This window comes from Hyperoodon ampullatus (assembly GCF_949752795.1).
Source record: "Hyperoodon ampullatus genome assembly, chromosome: 7".
NCBI classification, from domain to species: Eukaryota; Metazoa; Chordata; class Mammalia; order Artiodactyla; family Ziphiidae; genus Hyperoodon; species Hyperoodon ampullatus.
The window spans coordinates 65065949-65086118 of record NC_136920.1 but is presented as its reverse complement, the minus strand read 5'-3'; the positions used below and the strand labels follow the sequence as shown (position 1 = coordinate 65086118).

General features: G+C 42.3%; 1 protein-coding gene across 2 annotated transcripts in view; it reads right to left on the bottom strand.

Moving 5' to 3' along the window:
• Positions 1–217: 217 nt before the first annotated feature.
• The window catches only part of SWAP70 (switching B cell complex subunit SWAP70), a gene marked incomplete at both ends in the record, with an annotated part of 84629 nt that continues 64676 nt past the window's right edge, over positions 218–20170 (bottom strand). For both annotated transcript variants that reach the window (XM_079708537.1, XM_079708538.1), the window contains 9 exons: positions 218–324; positions 689–785; positions 1738–1936; positions 6969–7135; positions 8732–8839; positions 13843–14024; positions 15743–15851; positions 17008–17154; positions 19477–19704. In XM_079708537.1, coding sequence (XP_079564663.1) covers positions 218–324; positions 689–785; positions 1738–1936; positions 6969–7135; positions 8732–8839; positions 13843–14024; positions 15743–15851; positions 17008–17154; positions 19477–19704 — 1344 coding nt within the window. The remainder of the gene's footprint in view (positions 325–688; positions 786–1737; positions 1937–6968; positions 7136–8731; positions 8840–13842; positions 14025–15742; positions 15852–17007; positions 17155–19476; positions 19705–20170) is intronic.

The following is a 20170-nucleotide window of genomic DNA, read 5'->3' as shown; positions in this document are numbered from 1 at the left end:
AGAGAAAGGGTAAATAAAGAGCTTGACGATGCTGACTTTTTTTTTCTTTTCAGGTAAGCCCTTCTTTACAGGCAGATAAGGAAGAAGGCTTCCTTAGTATACTGACCAGGAGGCATTGAAAGAAGAATAGTTAGAAGCAGCAAAGCCAGGTCCTTTTGTCTTTAGCATAAAGCTTTCCAGTTATACTCAGAACCTACATAACTGACATGACTTCTGCTCACTCCGTGGCCTTCTTTCCTTTCCAGCTCTTCTCTCTCTCTTCAAGTTCTGCCTGGGTGAAAGCTGCAGGGCCCCAGTTAGTGATCAGATGAGGGTTTTTTGAACCTAAGAGACAAACATGCATTAAACATAGGAAGTCTTATATTCTTCAATTAACATTATCATTTTTCCACAGACAAAGGAGTAACTTTTCTACGTTATTTCTTCTCTGAGGAACATCCATAAAGGTTATACCAGCCAAAACAACTAGAAGATGTATACGAAAGGGATTAACCAGGGCCTCTTATCTATCAGAGGGCAAGTGATTATTCAAGAGAAATTTACTGTAAACCGCTGGGTTTCTGTATATTTGGGCTGAGGAAGTTTGTTTTTTGTTTTTTGGGGGGTTTTTTTTAGCACAATTCAAGTACACAAATAAAACAGAAAAATAAATTGACTAAATATCTGATTACTTCAAAGAGTGTGTTACCTGGTTCTATCAATCGAATTAACCCTTCATGCTGGGCCACTCTGTCCTTCCAGCTCTTGGTCTTGTTAGTTGCCATCTCCAGCTTCTTTTTAACTCCCTGGAACAAAAGCAGATTTTAGACTATGCAAACACACAGGTAGTTTAAGAGTCAAATAACAATGATTAGGCACTTACTATACACTAGTGGATTATCTCATTAAATCGTCACAGCCATAAGAAGCACGAAATATTATTATCCCATTTTACAGATGTGGAAACTAGGATTCAGAGCAGTTAAGTAATCTGCCCGAGGTCACACAGAGGACCTAATTCGCACTAATTATAGATGAATATATAAGATCCTTGTGTGCCAGTTACGGCTTACTGCCTCTCGGCTCCAAATCCACCCCTCGCTGTCTTGCCTGTGCTGTTAGGCTAACGTTCCCTCACCAGCTGGCACCACTTAAGTTTCGTTAGTGGAGGGGCTGGCGGGACACTGAAGGAGGCTCCACTGTGCTCTGCGCAGCAGCTCCTGCGGCAAGTGGGACACCCATGGTGCTCACACCAGTGGGTTTTAGCGGCACCTCCGCTGTGGGCAGCTTCCACCAGCACCCCAGAGGGTGGCTTCCCAGTCTCAGCACCTCGCTGAGCTTTTCTGCCACCCAGTGGGCGAAGGCCATGCCCTCTCCAAGAAGGACTGGATCACAGCACTGGGCTAAGGGAGCAAAGAGGATGTGTTCCTCCCCTGGGCGCCCTGCCTCAGCCCTAGAGGCAGTGGCTGCTTCCTGTGTCTGCCCTTCCTGCAGCTCAGAGTTTTCTTTGCTGCTCAGGAGCTAATCCCCTGTTAGAGTTAATGGTCGTTTATATTAAACCTTCCCTGTTCATACTGCCGGTGTAGTTTCAGTCTCTTGATTGGACTCCAACTGTTACGCCCCATCGCCTGTAAAAAAATTCCTACCTACAGCTAAACTCAATTCTTATACCGCTTCTTACAGTAAAGCAAATATCCTGTTGTTTTAAATGTTTAAGAATATTTAAATGCACGTGTTTGCAGGGCTGGGTTTAATGACCTCGTACTGCTCAAGTGCTTGCTTCCGCTCAAGCTCGAGCTGTTGCAGCTGCTCCACGGCTTCCTGGAGGGCCTGCTCTTTGACGGCGCGCTGGTTCTCCAGCTCCTGCTTCTCCGCCTCCGTGGTGCGAATGGCCTGCTGCTGCTCCAAGTGCCACTTCTCCAGCTCGGCCCTCTTGGACGACTCTTCCTCCAGCAACCTGCGATGCGAGCTCGGCGTCAGACCCGCCCAGTCACCGCCCCTGACCCAGCAGATGACGGAGCACGCCAGGGCCACAGAGAAGCCTGGGGGTCATCTAACCCACCGCTCATTTCACAAGAGGGAAACTAGATTCACAAAGTGGCTAAGGTGACTCATGAGTCCTGCTCCAAGCTGTTTCACCCTTTTATGAAAAAAAAAATGACAGTAAAAGTAACATGCGTTGAAGGTTTAATGGGCTAAGAAGGAAGTGTGTTTTCTCAATTAATCCTCCCAATAAACTTAAGTACTATTATTATTCAGTTCAGAGATGAAAAAAGTGAGGCACAAAGGTTAAGTGACCTGCACTAGGTCATTCACCTGGCAGGCAGGTGGTAGGGCCATGTTTTGAAATTTGCCGGGTTGCTGTAACATTAAAACATTTTTTATCTAGCGAAAGCCTATCACCAAGGAAAAAGGTGACTAATGAAAGCAAGAGAAGAAGGAGCTGACAAAAGGTCGAGTAAGCAGACACCATTTACTAACGAAGCACTGCCTGTCAGGCTCTTCACCTTCACTGCTGCTAACCCTCTACAATTCTGCGAGGTGTTATTATCCCTGCAGATGAAGTCAAAGGGCTTAAAAGTATGATGCACAGGTAAGTAATGGATTTCAACCCAGGCCTGTGTGACTTCAAAATGTTATCTTTTAATAACAGGCTACCTATCTGAGAATATCCAGCTATGCCGGTATTTAATAAATAAATTAACATGCAGCCCTACCTGTACCCAAAGTGTAGACAATGTGGTCAGATGCCAGCCCAGGACAGGACGCACCTCTACCGGCTTGACCATCAGAATTATGGTAACAAGCCACACGGCAGGCCAGTCACAACTACCTAAGAGCATATGTGCTTCTAAAACTGACAACAGCAGAAGTAACGTAACAGACTCTACAGCCCCTATCTGACTACTCCAATCCCCATCCCCAGTCCCACACCACTGTAAGAATTCCCTCTACAACATCCTACAGGATGGTTCTCCAGTTCTCTGTGATGGACCACGCTTCACAAACCGGGTCAGTTTATTTCTGGCAGCCTTGATTCTTAGGAAGTTCTTCCTCAAGTAAGATGAGCTCTCCCATCCCTATCCAGGGTTCCACCAAGGGCCAATCTGCACCCTCTGAGACGTCCCTCGGAGTGTGACATCTGCAGCGAACACAACACTGCCAGCGTGGGCTGACCAGTGCAGAGCGGACTCACTCACTCAGTGTGTATATATTCCACGCCGTTCATGTGCTTTTCTAGGCACAGGGGATACAACAGTGAATGAGACCGGAAGGATTCTTCATCCTAGTGGTCAAAGTCTGGAGGGGAAGGGACATTTGCAGGAGGTTAGGCTGCCCAGCCAGAATCCCCTTCACATGTCTAGGGATGTCTTGATGGAAGCCACTGACACAAAGGAGCAGAGACAGTGAAGAATTTATCTTTTGGTGGCAGCAACATCTAGTGTCAAGTGATGGCAGAAGCAATGGGGACAACTGACTGACCGACCCACGGTGCCGGTGTCGACATCAGTGGCACTCTTGCTGGGCTCTTGCCGTGGCCTGGTCAGGGCTGCTCAGCCTCCCTTGGTTCCTGCCTGTGTTCAAGGCCTGGCCACCTGCCTTTCTGTGGAATTGGTGAGTTTCTCAAGAACCTTCCAACAAATGCTTTTATTGCTTTAGCTAACCCAAGTTGGTTTCTGTGGTTTACAAACAAGACTCCTGACTAAAGACTTGAAACTCTCTGTGACTCAGTTTCTTCATTTATAAAAAAGGAATAGGAACTATACCTACCATCAAAGGTTTGCTGATCCATTAAACGTGACAATGTAGGTAAGGTACTTAGAACAGTGCCTTCCATGTCATAAGTGCTGAATAAATATCAGCTCATATTATTATGGTGGGACTACTACCTCATTTGCTCCGAATACTTCATGGAGGCTGCCTGAGAGTATATGAGGTTTTTGGCAGTCAATCATTTAAGGGAAGTAAAACCCTGAATCTTTTCAAATGAGCTGCTATTAAGCCAAGTATCCTGGATCCTATACTTGTTCTGTTGATATTTTAAATTATCTTCTTGCTCTAAAACCATCATTCCAGCCTGTCAACACCTTTTTTGAATGCTTATTTGACATTCTATGCATTGCATATCTTCCCCATCTGCAGATGAGCTAAAGGAACAGAAACCAACATACTCCGAGTGACTACCAAATCCAGACGTTACACGAAACTCTTTGCAAGCATCCCCTCCTTTACCCTTCAGAACAACCCTACGAGCTTATTGTATAGATAAGGAAATGAAGGCTGCAAGAAATGAACTAATTTTTCTAAAATTACACAGCTAGAAAGTACCAGGGCTGGGAATCAAACCCAGACCTCACTCCAGGGCTCAGCGCCAACCTGCCTTCAAATACATGAAGAGTATTATCTCATGGAAGAGACTGTTGTTCCACATGGCCCCATGAGTAGAACCTGGCTCCATTCGTTCAAAAAAGACTCCTTGGGCACTTACTGTGTGCCATACACTGTACTAGTTGCTGGGAATACAGACCTAAGGTACGCTCCTAGGCCTCACAGAAACAAAAATTTAGTGGGTGGAAGTTATAATCGGACAGACTATGGCTCCGTCTCAAGAACTTTCCAATAATTGAGTTGTCCAAATGTTAAATGAACAGTTTCCTTCTGAGTTCCCATTCAGGAGAGGATAGATAACCTTCAGGGTTACACATTTAAAAAAAAAAACACCTTCAATTTTAGTGGGGAAAAAAACCCCCAACAAGATCTAGATGGCTCAAGTCAAAGTTCTTGTATTTAAACAATTTACTATAAAAAATATCTCTGGGAAAATTTAAGACACTGACAGAGAAGGCACCATACATTGGAAGAATAATGAGATGCCAAACGTTCCAGGAATGACTTGCTGTTGCTTAAAGAAAGGACAGAGGCTAACTAAAAAGCCCTCTAGGGCTTCCCTGGTGGCGCAGTGGTTAAGAATCTGCCTGCCGATGCAGGGACACGGGTTCCAGCCCTGGTTCAGAAGATCCCACATGCCGCAGAGCAACTAAGTCCGTGCTCCACAACTACTGAGGCTGCACTCTAGAGTTCACGAGTCACAACTACTGAGCCCACGTGCCACAATTACTAAAGCCCATGCGCCTAGAGCCCGTGCTCCGCAACCAGAGAAGCCACCGCAATGAGAAGCCCACGTACCGCAACAAAGAGTAGCCCCCGCTCACCGCAACTAGAGAAAGCCCGCGCACAGCCAAAAATAAAAAATAAATTAAAAGCCCTGTATATACACCCTCAGCCTAAGATTATGTTACAGTTCATTAGTACCAGACTTAAATGTTTCTATCTCAACTCCACGATGACTTCCCTTGATTTCCTACCCAGAAAGGCCTACCCTGAGTGGGAGCAAGGAGAAAGCCCCCTTTACCAATCTGACAAAATGTCCCTCTGAATCAGGCCCAGCCTCCTGTGACTTCGGGAGAGATGGACTCGCCTCACTTAAAAATGCCCACTAGAGGGCGCAAATCTGTCCACTTCAAGTTCCAAAAACTAAGGTAAAAGAAAAACAATTTAGAGTAGTAAAATTCATAAAATGGCCTTATATACCCCAAGAAAAACTAGTTAGTTTTTGTGCAGTAATATCAGCTTATTGGAGCAGAGCTGTATGTAGTAGTTATATTTGCATTTAAAAGGTTGAAACCATTTTGCCATTTCCTTAAATCAGAGTGTACAAAATAATTAGCCAGAGCTTTTTTTTTTTTTTTTTGGCCGCATTGCACAGCATGCAGGGATCTTAGTTCACTGACCAGGGATAGAACCCGTGTCCCCTGCAGTGGAAGCACGGAGTCCTAACCACTAGATCGCCAGGGAATTCCCTAGCCAGAGCTTTTTAAATAACAATACTCATGCCTGGACTCCTATCCACAGTTATTTTGATTTAGTAAATTTGTGACAGGCCCTACATGAGTACTTTTTAAAAGCTTTATAGGTGATGATGATATTTACCACTGGTTAAAAACTACTGGCATCAATTATCCAAAATGGTCTTACTCAAAATGTCACTCATTCTATAAACATGAAATACTAATACTTTAATAAATTTCTAGAGTTATCTGGTTCCCTTTATGATCTAATCTCTGCCGTGTCATAATTAACCTCCCTCAAAGCTTCAGAGAAGTAAATATATATAACATATCTCACCTGTGAATTCTCTGCACCAGGCGATCTATAAACTCTTGACACATCACAAATGATGAGGAGGTTCAAAAATGTCTAATGTCCCTTAGAATGTCTCTCTTTGCAAGTCACATGGGACCAAACCTTCCCATGCAGTGGATGGTGTGCTAACATCACTGCCCAATGACAACAGGGTGGTGGTTCCCATCCCCTGGTTAACACCATGGTGAACACACACTTGTGGGACCCATAAATGCCAGGCAATGTGCTAGGCATTTTATTTTCTATTTGGAAGATAATTTTTTCCTTAATGGAATCAAACTTTTCAAAACCTAATTCATTTATTTTTGAAGTCATTTTTGGCAACATACATAACAAAGAAACCTCCTTTTTTCTTTCCTCCTGAAGATTAAAAGAACATCTGTTGCTGCTCCACGTGTGGCATGGCAGCCATGGGAAATGTACCCCAGCTCATCCCACAAGTGCTCCTAAAACAGGGGGCGTAGCTTAAAGCACAAGATATGCCTGCACTGACCAGCTGGGGAAACAGTTTTTAGCGCTGCATCCCCTGACATGACATCTTAAAGAAAGCAAATGGGGAAGCAAGTTAGAAACTGGGAGAGGGTAGCTGAGGCCTGTCTTTAGCCCTAGAAGCAACGGTCTCCCAGCAGCCCAGACTGGGAATAAATAGCCCAGCCAGCCAAGCCTCCAGGGTCTCTCCAATCTGTCAGAGACCCCTCCCTCTCCAGCAGAGTTAGTCATTCCTAGAAAGTGTATGAGGAGTCCAGGCAAAGCACATATAGCACAGAGGATGAGGCGATCGACACCTGGCCTGAAGCTTCCGCACAGTCTCTTCATCTTGCCGGGCCTGCCTCTCATCCTCGAGAGCCTCCTGCAGCTTTAGGTACATGTCTTCCAGCTCCTGGACCCGCTGCAAATACTGTTCCAGTTCAGAGGATTTCTGGGCAACCTGTTCTTCCATCTGCTGCCTGATCTGATGGTATAAAAGAGTCATGTTTAAACTCAGGTTGACTTCGCCCTCAGGGAAAGCCTCCCGCTCCACCACCACCCTGAGTGAAGCCGCAGCACAGCCCACAGCCACAGCCCATCAGGGTGGACAGGGCCCGTCCTTCACTCCCCGAAGACTGAGGAAGCAAGAGCACCACAACCAGTGCCAAGACCCAAGACCACAACCAAAGAGCCTGGGTACACAAACTACACCCTAAACGCTGTTCTCCTGCCCTGGTATATTTCTCATCCCTTTCACTCCACATTTCAGACTCAAGAAAAAAATATTTCCCTGTATAATTTCTCTTTAAACTCCTTTCTGTCTTAAAATCACCATCTTTCTACCAAGAGTCTCCTCTAAAGGGAATGAACCTTTTCCCAGTCAGAACGGCCGAAGGGTTAACATAAGGGGGAAAGGAAAGACTGGCCTGCAGTGAGCCCTTCTGCACTTACCTGGCTGCCCAGCACCCTGTCCCTTCTCCCTCCCTAGGGCACCTCTGGTCCCTGGGGAACCTCAAGCACTTAATTAGTGTTCTAACACATTTATGGTTTCTCCATTCTAGCAAAAAGAGCTTTGAATCTCTGCCTTATAAGTTAAAAGACAAGGACATCCTAAATGCAATAACATACGCATTAGCATACGTCTCTGCAGTTTATAAGATACTTTTACTTGCATTAGCTTAGTTCACCCTCATAGGGTCATGAAGGATCATACGACTATCCCCCTAATTTGAAGAAGAGAAACGAGTTATTCATTCATCAGCAGGAGCAGAGGACACGAACGCAGATCTTCTGGCCGCGAGGGCAGCACCCCCCATGTCACATGGGCCTTCTCCTCGCGACACAAACATGTCCACTTCAAGTCTGAGCAACAAAAAGGTGCTAAAGGGAATGTCACAGCACCTGTTTAATAGGCCCTGGGCCCAGCCCTCTCCCACACACTGCAACTCATGTGGGGAAACCTGTGTTCCAATTAACCAGCTCGCTGCCTGAAGCGACCTGGACCTTGGGTCTCTTGGGGATGAGAACCTCTAATCAGATGATGAGTCAGAGCTGCCAAGAGGGGCAGACCAGCATTCATGTGTTCTCCTGACTTCAGAACCCTCACTTTGCTCATGACAGAGGTGCAACGTCATGGAACTTATGCTTACTTTTTCCGTAGCTATTTATTTTCCAAGGCAAGACTCTGAAGGCTGAAAGGGACGCTATTAATAATTGTACCAGGATGGCAGGGACTGTCCCAGGCAAACCAGGAACTTTAGTCCTCCTACCCACAGTACTTATCATCCCATTCCATAAATTTCTACTTGGGGGTTTTGAGTGCAAGGTTTACCTTTATATCCTTGGCATGGTGCCTGGCATATAGAAGGTGCTCAATAAACCGATAATGAAAGAATAACAAACATGTAACTTCCCCAGGAGCCCACTTCAAGTCAGCAGCAGAGCCAAGCTGGCAAGATGATCTCACTCTAGCCTCCCAGCTCTTCACCCTCCACCAACCCAGGCTGGCCTTTGCCCCTCTGCCGACCGGGGCTGGCTCTGTGAGTTAAGGCCGCAGCACCTCTGGGCATGCGGTACTCACAAGCTTCTCCCGCTCCAGCTCCGTGCTGAACCTGGCCTGTAGTTCCACTTGAGTCTGAAGGCGCTTCTTTTCTTCTTCTGCTGCCCGAGATGCTGCTTCTTCTAGTTTCTACCCAAAAACCCATCCACAGAAAAGCAGGGAATATTACAATGGAAGTGCATTTGGAGAGAAATGGTCACACTTAAACATTATGGAGGAAGTCAAACATTCTCAGTGTTCAATAAAGACAGAATAAAACTTATAGATCCACTGGAATTCCACTCCAACAATTTTCTCAGTCAACATACAAAACAAATTAGGTAAATGAATGATTCCTAATGACTCTGAACAACATTTTACCAAGAAAATTTTAGTACAGTCATTAAGTTAAATTCACTTGCAAATGCATTCATGAGGTTCGAATCTATTTCTTGAACTTGTCCTATACAGTTTTGTCATCTTAACATTATTCCTTAAAACTTTATCAGAGCTCAACTTCCCAAAGGGTGCATGAGGAACTCCACAGACCCTTTCCCAGGCAAAACAACATTTAGAAGAAAAGCAAAAACAACCATTTAAAGTCTCTGGGAGTTATCCTAAAAGCATACAGCAAACGGAGAACACTTATCCAAGAAAATCAACTGAATCTCAGCAAGAACAGTGAAAGTCTATGGCATGTGAGCCACGGTGCAGCCCCCTCTCTGCCTACTGCTCCCCCAACCATGGCAGTGGAAGGAGGCTCTACCCCATGGCCATGGTACCAAGAACATAAGGCTCCCTCTCTCCTCAGTTTCCAATCTAGGGCTAAGGTAACTCACAGGAGGGTGCAGACAAAAAAATGTTGCTTGCCATTCCAATAAACAAAGAATATTGCCCACCATCAAGCCATCAGCCACTGCAGCTGTCCCAACAGTGTACCCTGAGAGGGAATTCAGGATGGAGGAAAACAGGATACTGGCCTTAGATAGTTAAGATGCATAACTAAGAAATAATTTTAATGAGCTCAGATTTGCATCTTCCCATATATTGAAAAGCACTAAAATCATTAACTTGAAATATCTGTTTTTTGTGATTAGCAGTAGCTACATGTTTTGTTTTGTTTTTTCAACAAAAACTCCTTTGTATCCTGGCTCCCTGCTTACCTCTTTGGAACAGTTCCTCAGAGCTGAGAAGCTTTCTCCCAGGCTGGCTAGAGTCCTCAGTAAAGTCCCCAAATAAAACATAACTCTCAGATTTTAGGCTGTGTTTTTTTTCAGTCGACAAGACTAACAAACTAAACCAGAGGCCAGCTAGAAGTTTGACAGGGGAAGCCAGGGGAAGACAGCAAAGTGGCCCCGTGTAGTAGGAACAAGTCTCAAAGACAGGCCTCAAAAACTACATGTGGGCCAGAATTTAAATATCAGACTGTGGGGCAAGGTAGGTCCCAGGGCATTGTTGAAAACAACAGAGCAATCACTGTGAGATGAACAACTGGAGGTGATACCAACAGAGGCAGCCGGCTTAACAGAGAGCTGACAGACTAACAGAGATCAGAAATGGAGACAAAGAGCTCTGCTGCCACATACAAAAATAAGCTCAAAATAGATTAAAGACCTAAATGTAAGACCAGATACTATAAAACTCCTAGAGGAAAACACAGGCAGAATACTCTTTGACATAAATCACAGCAAATTTTTTTAATCTATCTCCTAAAGTAAAAGAAATAAAAGCAAAAGTAAACAAATGGGACCTAATTAAACTTTAAAGCTTTTGCACAACAAAGGAAGCCATTGACAAAGCGAAAAGACAACTTACCAAATGGGAGAAAATATTTGCAAATGATATGACCAATAAGGGATTAATATCTAACATATATAAACAGCTCATACAACTCAACATCAAAAAAACAAACAACGCAAAACCTTGTACACTGTTGGTGGGAATGTAAACTGGTACAGCCACTGTGGAAAACTGTATGGAGGTTCCTCAAAAAACTAAAAAGCAGAACTACCATATGACCCAGCAATTCTACTCCTGGGTTTTTTGGGTTTTAATATATATATATATATATATATATATATATTTGTTTGTTTGTTTGTTTATTTATTTGGCTGGGTCAGGTCTTAGTTGCAGCACACGGGATCCTTGTTGCGGCATGCAGGGTCTTTACGTTGCAGCATGCGGGCTTCTCTCTAGTTGTGGTTTGCGGGCTGCAGAGCACGCAGGCTCAGTAGCTGCAGTGCAAGGGGTCTCTAGTTGCGGTGCACGGGCTTAGTTGCCCTGCAGCATGTGGGAGGTTAGTTCCCTGACCAAGGATCGAACCCGGGCACTGGAAGGTGGATTCTTAACCCCTGGACCACCAGGAAGTCCCCACTCCTGGGTTTTTATCCAAGAAAAACAAAAGCACTGATCTGAAAAGATACATGCATCCCAATGTTCACAGCAGCATTATTTACTATTGTCAAGATATGTAAGCAATCTAAGTGTCTATCAACAGATGAATGAATAAAAAATAGATGTGGTGAATACATATCTACAATGGAATACTACTTAGCCATAAAAAATAATTAAATTCTGCCATTTGCAGCAACATGGATGGACTTGGAAGACATTATGCTAAGTGAAATAAGTCAGACAAAGAAAGACAAATACGGTATGATATCACTTATATGTGGAATCTAAAACATACAACAAACTAGTGAATATAACAAGAAAGAAGCATGCTCACAGATATAGAGAATAAACTAGCGGTTACAGGGGGAGGGCAAGATAGGGGTAGGGAAAGTGGGAGGTACTAACTGTTGGGTGTAAGATAGGCTTAAGGACGTATTCTACAACATGGGGAATATAGCCAATATTTTGTAATACCTGTAAAAGGAGTGTAACCTTTAAAAATTGTATAAAACAAAAGAATGCCAAAAAAAAAGCCCTGCTGACACCTCGGTCACCCCCAAGGCACTGTGTGCATGCCCAAGGTTGTGCTTTGGAGGAGGACAGTCAGAGGCTGCACACCATGAGGCAAACAGACTCCACTGAAATAATCCAGCCAAATCATGAAACAAATAAATGAGCAAACAACAATAACAAGCCTTTGGGGGACGGGTGAAAGCCATATCTAGAGTTGCTACAATGTATTATCTAAAACATCCAGTTTTCTTTTTTTTTTTTTTTGCGGTACGCGGGCCTCTCACTGTTGTGGTCTCTCCCGTTGCGGAGCACAGGCTCCGGACGTGCAGGCTCAGCGGCCATGGCTCACGGGCCCAGCAGCTCCGCGGCATGTGGGATCTTCCCGGACCGGGGCACGAACCCGTGTCCCCTGCATCGGCAGGCGGACTCGCTACCACTGCGCCACCAGGGAAGCCCAAACATCCAGTTTTCAACAAAAAATTATGAGATGTGCAAAGAAAGAGAATAGTGTGACTCATACGCAGGGAAAAAAGCAGGCAATAGAAACTGCCTTTGAAGGGGCCCAGATACTGGATTTAGCAAAGACTTCAAAGAAGTTATTATATGTTCAAGAACTAAGGAAGCCATGCTTAAGGAACTCATAGATGATATGATGATATCCCATCAAACAGACAACATCAATAAAGAGACAGAAATTATAAAAAAGAACCAAATGGAAATTCTGGAGTTGAAAAGTACAATAACTGAAATGAAAAATTCACTAGAGGTTCTCACACATACATTTGGGCTGTAGGAAGAATCTATCAAAGATAGATTGATAGAAATTATGCAATCTGAAGAACAGAGAAGAAAACAGCATCAGAGAAATGTGAGACACCCATTAAGTACACCAACATTCACATAACAGGAGTATCTGAAGGATAGGAAAGAGAGAAAGGAGAAGGAAAAATATTGGAAGAAATAGTGACTGAAAACTTTCCCAATTTGATGGAAAATATTAACCTACATATCCAGTAAGTTCAACGAACTCTAAGATAAATACAAACAGTTTAACACATACATCATATCGTACAGACATACACATCATAGTAAAACAGTGGAAAACCAAAGACAAAAAGAAAATCTTGAAAGCAACAAGAGAAAAATGATTCATCACACACCAGGAAACACCAGTAAGATAGACAACCAACTTCAGAAACAGAGGAAGTCAGCACAGAGTGTGGCATTTCCAGGGGTTGCAAAGGGAGAACCCCACCAGGAATTTGGGGCCTTAAACTATGCCACATCCCAGGGCATAGGTGTTGCACAGGAGGACACAAAAGGATGCCTGAGCTTGTGGTTAGCAGGTGCTCAGTGATTCAAGGCAGAAAGGATCAACCCAAAGGCGCCCCAAATAAAGACCATGGCCACACACTGGGGACTCAGCACCACACCCAGAATTGTGATATACACAACTGAGGAAGAAAGTTTCCCAGTGAATGTCAACTATCTCATACAGCCTGTGGTACTTGACCTCCTGGCCCTGAGATGGAAAGAGAAGCTGACCCAGACTGTATCTGTGACTTCAAACAATAAGTAAAACCCCACAATTCTAACACTAAGGGTCTTCCAAGATCCTCATGAGTGAAGATGGGAGCTAAGGGGGAAAACCTAAAAAAGCAACAGATCCTGTCCAGTTCACCAAAAGTGACCTTGACATCCTTAGGGGAATACAATGTCTCATCTTTCTCTGACAAAATTCAACTGTGCTCGGGCTTCCCTGGTGGCGCAGTGGTTGAGAGTCCACCTGCCGATGCATGGGACACAGGTTCGTGCCCCGGTCCGGGAGGATCCCACATGCCGCGGAGCGGCTGGGCCCGTGAGCCATGGCCGCTGGACCTGCGCGTCCGGAGCCTGTGCTCCACAACGGGAGAGGCCACAACAGTGAGAGGCCCGCATACCGCAAAAAAAAAAAAAAAAAAAAAAAAAAAATTCAACTGTGCTCATTGTTCTTATAAATGTTCTTTTCTGGTCAATGAAATGTCCCTGCTACCCTGAGACCCTCATAACTTTCAAGGGCTGGGTAAACCAGGGCATCTCACTCAGTGGTCTAGATATACTTCCTACGAGCATAGTTCACAAAAAAAATCTCTCTACGGTTGCATTAACCTAGTCTTGGTAGAACCAAAGCTCTACCAAGTAAGTGAGGTCGCTGTGGCTTCTGCAGTGAAACAAGAGCCCGCCCCCAGCCCAGCGTCCACGCCTACCTTCCTCACGGTCTCCAGCTCCTGCTGCTTGTTTTCATTTGCCACCTGGAGCTCCTTCATCTGTCGCTCCATCTCCTCCTGCTCAGCCAGCACCTTCTTTCGGAGTTCTTTCCGACGCTGGCGGGCTTCTTTGTGTGGTGGGGGGCTGCCCAGCTTCAGCAGATGGATGGTAGAATGGATGGCTGTGAAAAGCATGGGAGAAAAAACAGGGAATACCCTTTATTCTTTATAAGCCTAACATGTAGATGGCACAGTGCGAATAAAACCAGAGACCCAGGACAATTCTGATCCTGCCACGGAGCAGTGGTGTGACCGTGAGCAAGTCACAGAACCTCTTACAGCACGGGTTTCTCATCTCTAACATGACAGAGATGATCTCTGAAGTCCCTTCCAGCTCCAAAGTTCCGTAACTCCCTATCTGTGCTTAAACAGATCTTGATTTGGGAATACCACACACATTTGAGGAAATCCTATCACTTCCAACTCCCTTTCCTATACTTCCCAAAAGGCCAGGTAAGAACAAGACATAGCAAGGGCTGAGATATAAAGTTCCTGGTATCTGATTTGCTACCTGCTGTATTTAGTCTGCCCCTTATCTACACCTTATGAAACCATCTCCCTGTATACTCCCTTCCCAAGGTGATAAGAGCAGCTACCATTTATTGAATATTTGCTATATATATATACCCTTTACATGCATTATATAATTTTTATGTGAAATCTGATTTCTTTCCTGATTGTTTCAATTATTTAAAGAGCTAATACTTTCACATTGTTCAAACTCAAAAGCATGAAAGGACATAGATGAAGTCTCGCTCCTACTCCTATCCCCCAGTACTGAGTTCTCCACTTCACTAGCAACTAATGCTAACAGTTTCTGTGCATCTTTCCTGAGATACTTTAAGCATATACAAATAAACATGTATATACGTTCTCCATCTTCTGTTGACACAATGTTGGCATAACACACTCTTCAGAGCCTTGGAGAGCTTTCCATATCAGTACATACGGCACAGTACTGCACAATTCTCCACTGTGTAGCTGTACCATAATCTGTTCAACCACTCCCCAATTAATGGACATTTCAGTTGTTTGCAATCTGTCACAAACATTTCTGCAATGATGTGTCATTTTTTAAACGCGCAACTATATCTTCATTTTCTAATCATGAACCCTTACAACAACCTGAGCGGTCGATACTATTATTTGCCCCATTCCACAGAAGAAGCAAGCTGCTACAGAATTCCTAACTCAACCCCAGAAGCCCAGGAGAGAGGATTCAGACCCAGGTACACTTGCCTCAAACTCTTAAACTACATCAAAATGACCATAATTTTCAATAAAACAATTTTACCTATGTTCAAGAATATAACATTCAGAATCCTCTTTCATGATTAAAAATAAAATCTCATAAATAGGGTTTCATTCTTTACTAATTTTGGAGTAATACTTTAGTTTGAAAGTTATTAAATCAGAAGTTTGCGTTCTTGAGATAATTATTTGAAACTAGTGATTTCTTGTGAAAGTAACAGATCTTGAAAATTACTTGAAGTATTCAAAAGCTATTGCACAATTCCTCTTTTGTTTTACACATTACTAAATACTCAAAATGGCTACTTTAAAATGCTTTATGGTCCTTAAAAGGGGAAATTCTATGTTCTTTAAACAGTAAGAGTAAAAAAACCTAAAATGTCCAGTTTATAATTTTCCCACAAATTCATCAGGCAAATGAAATTGATGAAAATTCTGGGAACTCCTCTCACTTTGTTTTTCTTCTAGCTACTGTTTCACATAGAAATAACTATAGACAATGAGGAAACAATGCCAAGTATCTTTAATGAGATCCAAAGCTGAAAGAGCTCTCAAGTTATATCATGACAAGTAATAAAAATTACCTTACCCTGAATCCACTCTTGTTTCTTCTTCTTATCTGAAGCACTGATTTCAAAGGTCTTATCAAAACATTTTATGAGAAAAAGGCATTTCTTTCCATCTTTGTCAGGCAAGGACTAAGACAGAAAGCAAAATTAGTCTTTAAAATTTTATTTTCAAGTATTTAGATTAAGTTCAATCTTAATTATTTATATAAGAAATACCTATAAATGAATATTACTGATTTACTAATGCTCCCCCCTAGGCAACAGTACTTATGATAAAAATGACCCTGGATTAGTGTACTACACCTAGACTGGGAGAACCAACACCACCTGATGGGCCATGCTTTGGGCTTTCCTGAGCACAGCAACCCTTGTACCTTAGCACATCTCTTAAGGGAACCCTGGAAGATATACCCATGGACTGTTCCAATAGGTCTTGACTCCTATGGGATATGAGGCTTCTAACCCAGGGTGATTCCCACACCCTCCAGATGCGTCTCTCCCTTCCTTGCACCAGGGGTATTGTTGCTGGCAGGCTGTGGTTCTTGTCCTATATCCTTGTAAGTAGACTGGTATGGCCTATGGTAATCTTGTGAGTCTCCATGTTTACTTGAATCTAAGAAGACCCCTTACTGGGCACTGCACACCCTAAGACATTAATACATACCATTTCATCCATCAAAACACATTATCATTTATGAATGAGATCTTAGGTATTTTAAATGTTCTTCAACAAATACAGATGTGGCAATAGTTCAGCTATAAATTAAAAACTCAAAACTTTATGTTCTTGAGGACTTCACTTATTTACTGAATTAACAGCTGTGACTAAAGTCACAGCTAAAAGTCACCCTAAGCCACTTCTGAAAGTCACCCTAAGTATTCCAAGGCAATGCTCACATCTTCTTTTGGTTTATTTATTACACTCAAAATGGCCCAGGTTTTCTGATATATTCATGATTTCAAACACTTTCTTATTGAATTTTTTTTTTGCTTTATTTTCTTATTTATGACTCCATTTTACTCCAGAAATGATCCCTTAAATGTACAAATGAGATTTAATCCCTATATTTTATTCTCCAGTATAAGAAAATAAATTCACATTAGAAAAAAATTTTGCCAGGTATCTAATTTTTTTGGTTCAGAAACTATGGCTACTGTATGCCTATATTATTTTGGAAACGTACATTTTAAGATTATTTTTAAGGCTCTGGAGTCTAGAAGAAGGAAGATAAACTACTTGAACAGCAGGGGGCAGCACTGGAAAGAGGTAACGGTTGACTCTTACCTCCACACAGCAGTTCTCATCCAAGAGAATGTCTCCTTTCTTATCTTTCAGATCCTCACTCACATAGTAAGAAATTATGTTGGGTTTTAGTACAAACCAGCGTTCAGTCCAGTTTTTCCGTCTATGGCCTTTTTTCATCATGTAACCCTATGAAAGATTAAATCTGATATAAACTCCTGTCCTTTTATTTATAAGAGCTGATACCTCTTCCTTGATATTCTTGCTTACTCCATTATCTGATGTGTGGCCTTGAATACATGAATATCAAAGGCTCTTGTCCTTTGTGGATCATGAACCCTTTGAAGAGCTACAAAGGCAGGGCACTATACCTAGTCAAATTCATGCAAGCATGTGCAGATAAAAGTTTACATAGAATTTTAGACACTCAGAGATATCTCCTCCCCCCATCCAAACCCCCCAACCTTGCCAAAAGCTATATGCAGATAAGAGACTGCAGGACCCCCTGACGTTAACAGCATTGTGGGGTTTCTTTTTTAAATAACTTATCTTTTAGGGATGCCTACTGAAATATTTATAGATAAAATGAAATGTCTGGATTTGTGTCAAGATAAGACAGGAGAGCTCAAAGTAGGCGGGGAGTATTAACCAGGTATCAGTGATTCCTGGGGCTGGGTGATGGGTATACGAGAGTTCATTATACTATTCTATCTGTTCCCTTTAAAACAGAAAACACAAACACATGCACGCACGCACGCACACGGTGATTCTGAGATTCTCAGTAAATCTAGACCTAGACCTCACAGTGATTCTCAGTAAATCTAGACCTCCATCAATGAAAATGCTAAAACCTATCAGTCAACTTGGCCAAGCATATCTTCTCAGCCAGTCACCCTCTGGCACCAAAGTACCTCTCTACCTGACCTCACGATTCTGGAGGAACTCTGCTCCAAAGGAGCAGAAAAAGAACTGTGGACCAGTAGTTAGGCTACTGGCTTCTAAGTATAGCTTCTATGCTCACACTTACTAGCCCTGTGCTTCCTTCCCATATATCAGCATCAAAGATGTATGATTAAAAATTTTACTTCAGCAAAACTGCACATTTATTATAGGCCAAAACCCTTCAGTACTATTCAAGAATAACTCACATTTTAAATAGTCAATCTATAGGTGCTGATAGCTTGTGGTAGACTATACACATGGTTAAATATATGATAATATCTTGGCTGTACCATTTGATTATTACACTAAGTTCTAATCATATTACTTGTTCAGTTTGCTAATCCTTGAACATTTAAGCCAAAGCTATCTCATACTGCAGTTCATCTGTAGTTCTATATTCTGCCATCCTAACCTGTCTGGAAATTCTCTTCAGACAGAGACCATGTCTCATAACTCCTTGCAGCACCAAAAACTTACACAAATTAGGCCTCAATCAATTTTTTTGATGGGCTCCATTTGGAGAAAAGAGCAAAAACAATATCACCTAACAGAGCAAAGAAAGGACCAAAGTAAGGAAATCCCAAATCAGAGCTATTATTCAATGTAATAAGGTAAGAAATCTAATCTAATCCACTAAAAATATATAAATTCTACTTAATAAGCATTAAGCCTCCCATATGTATATCAGATGCTATGCAGGTGCTGAGAAAACAAACTTTATAATCTAATATGATAAACACAACTTTACTATATAAAGGTATTTTTTCCCAAAAGAATATTTTTATGATTTTATAAAAATAATATATATCATATATATAAAGAGAGATCAACATGTATAAACATATATAATAGTAAGTCCAATAATAAGAAAAGAACAAAGAATAAAATAAAATTCACAGAAATCCCACAATCCAGCAGCAATCACTTTTAACATTTTGGCACTCATCTTTCCGGACAGCTCTACAGACACAAATCACATTGCATGAAAGGGATGACAAGACACCTACTGTTCAACAAACTGTTTTTTTCACTGAACAATAATACGCCATGGGATCTTTCAGATGAATAAGTATGGATGTACACGTGACATAAAAGTACTTTAGGGCTTCCCTGGTGGCACAGTGGTTGGGAGTCCGCCTGCCGGTGCAGGGGACACGGGTTCGTGCCCCGATCCGGGAAGATCCCACGTGCCGCAGAGCGGCTGGGCCTGTGAGCCATGGCCGCCGAGCCTGCGCGTCCGGAGCCTGTGCCCCGCAACGGGAGAGGCCACGGCGGTGGGAGGCCCGCGTACCGCAAAAAAAAAAAAAAAAAAAAAAAAAAGTACTTTAAAAATGTTTAGAAATGTGATCATTTAAACAGTTATTTCAAAATAGTAATTTCCCAATGCTTAACTGTAATTCTTTACAATGAAAGCCTAACACAAGACTGGGAAAATAAGAAACTTTATTCCTGTTCTAAATCAGTGTAAAAGTATAAGTGACTTAGACTCATCTTTGTGATGCAAATTTGTTTTATTTCAAACATGTCAAATTCTAAAGGTGAGGAGAAATAGTGTTATAGGACTCTTACCTGTTTCAGCACATCTAATATAAGCTCATTAAAGACCTCGTTAATTGCCATGGACACTGTCTGCCGATCCATGCCTTTGCTAAACTGTCCATTTCCAATAAGCTCAATCAGTTCCCACACGGAAAGGCCATCTTTATTGTCATCAAAGTTGATTTTATAATTTTCAAATTGTTCTTGTTGCCAACCTCCTCCCATAGCTTCTGTAAGTTTCTTAAGCAGGTATTCAATCTAAATAAAGAATTTTTAAAACATTATTTCATAGCAAGAAAATAACTTTTAAACTTAGGTATGTACCTGTGTTACTTACACTGAAAGGTCAATTTAGGAAATATTCTTTTATAGTGCCAAAAGTGTATCTTTCAAGAATCATGATACTACCAGGGAGAAGGGTATGGATAAAATGCCATTGATTCTATATTAAACTAGAATAAGTAATCAAAAACTGGAACCTTTAAGAGTATAGTATATTTGCATACAGAACTAAAGCAAACTGCACACATACTATCATACACAAACTAATTGATGTGATCTGATTACTCTGTTGGATTTCAATATATCAGAATATTAATTTTACTGAACAATAAGCATCTCAAAGTATACAAGTTAGTCACCAATTTATTAATTTTCCACATAAGCCAATTATTTGAAATTAATGCTGCTGCTTCTCATTAGAATGCTGACAACGTTGTAAACA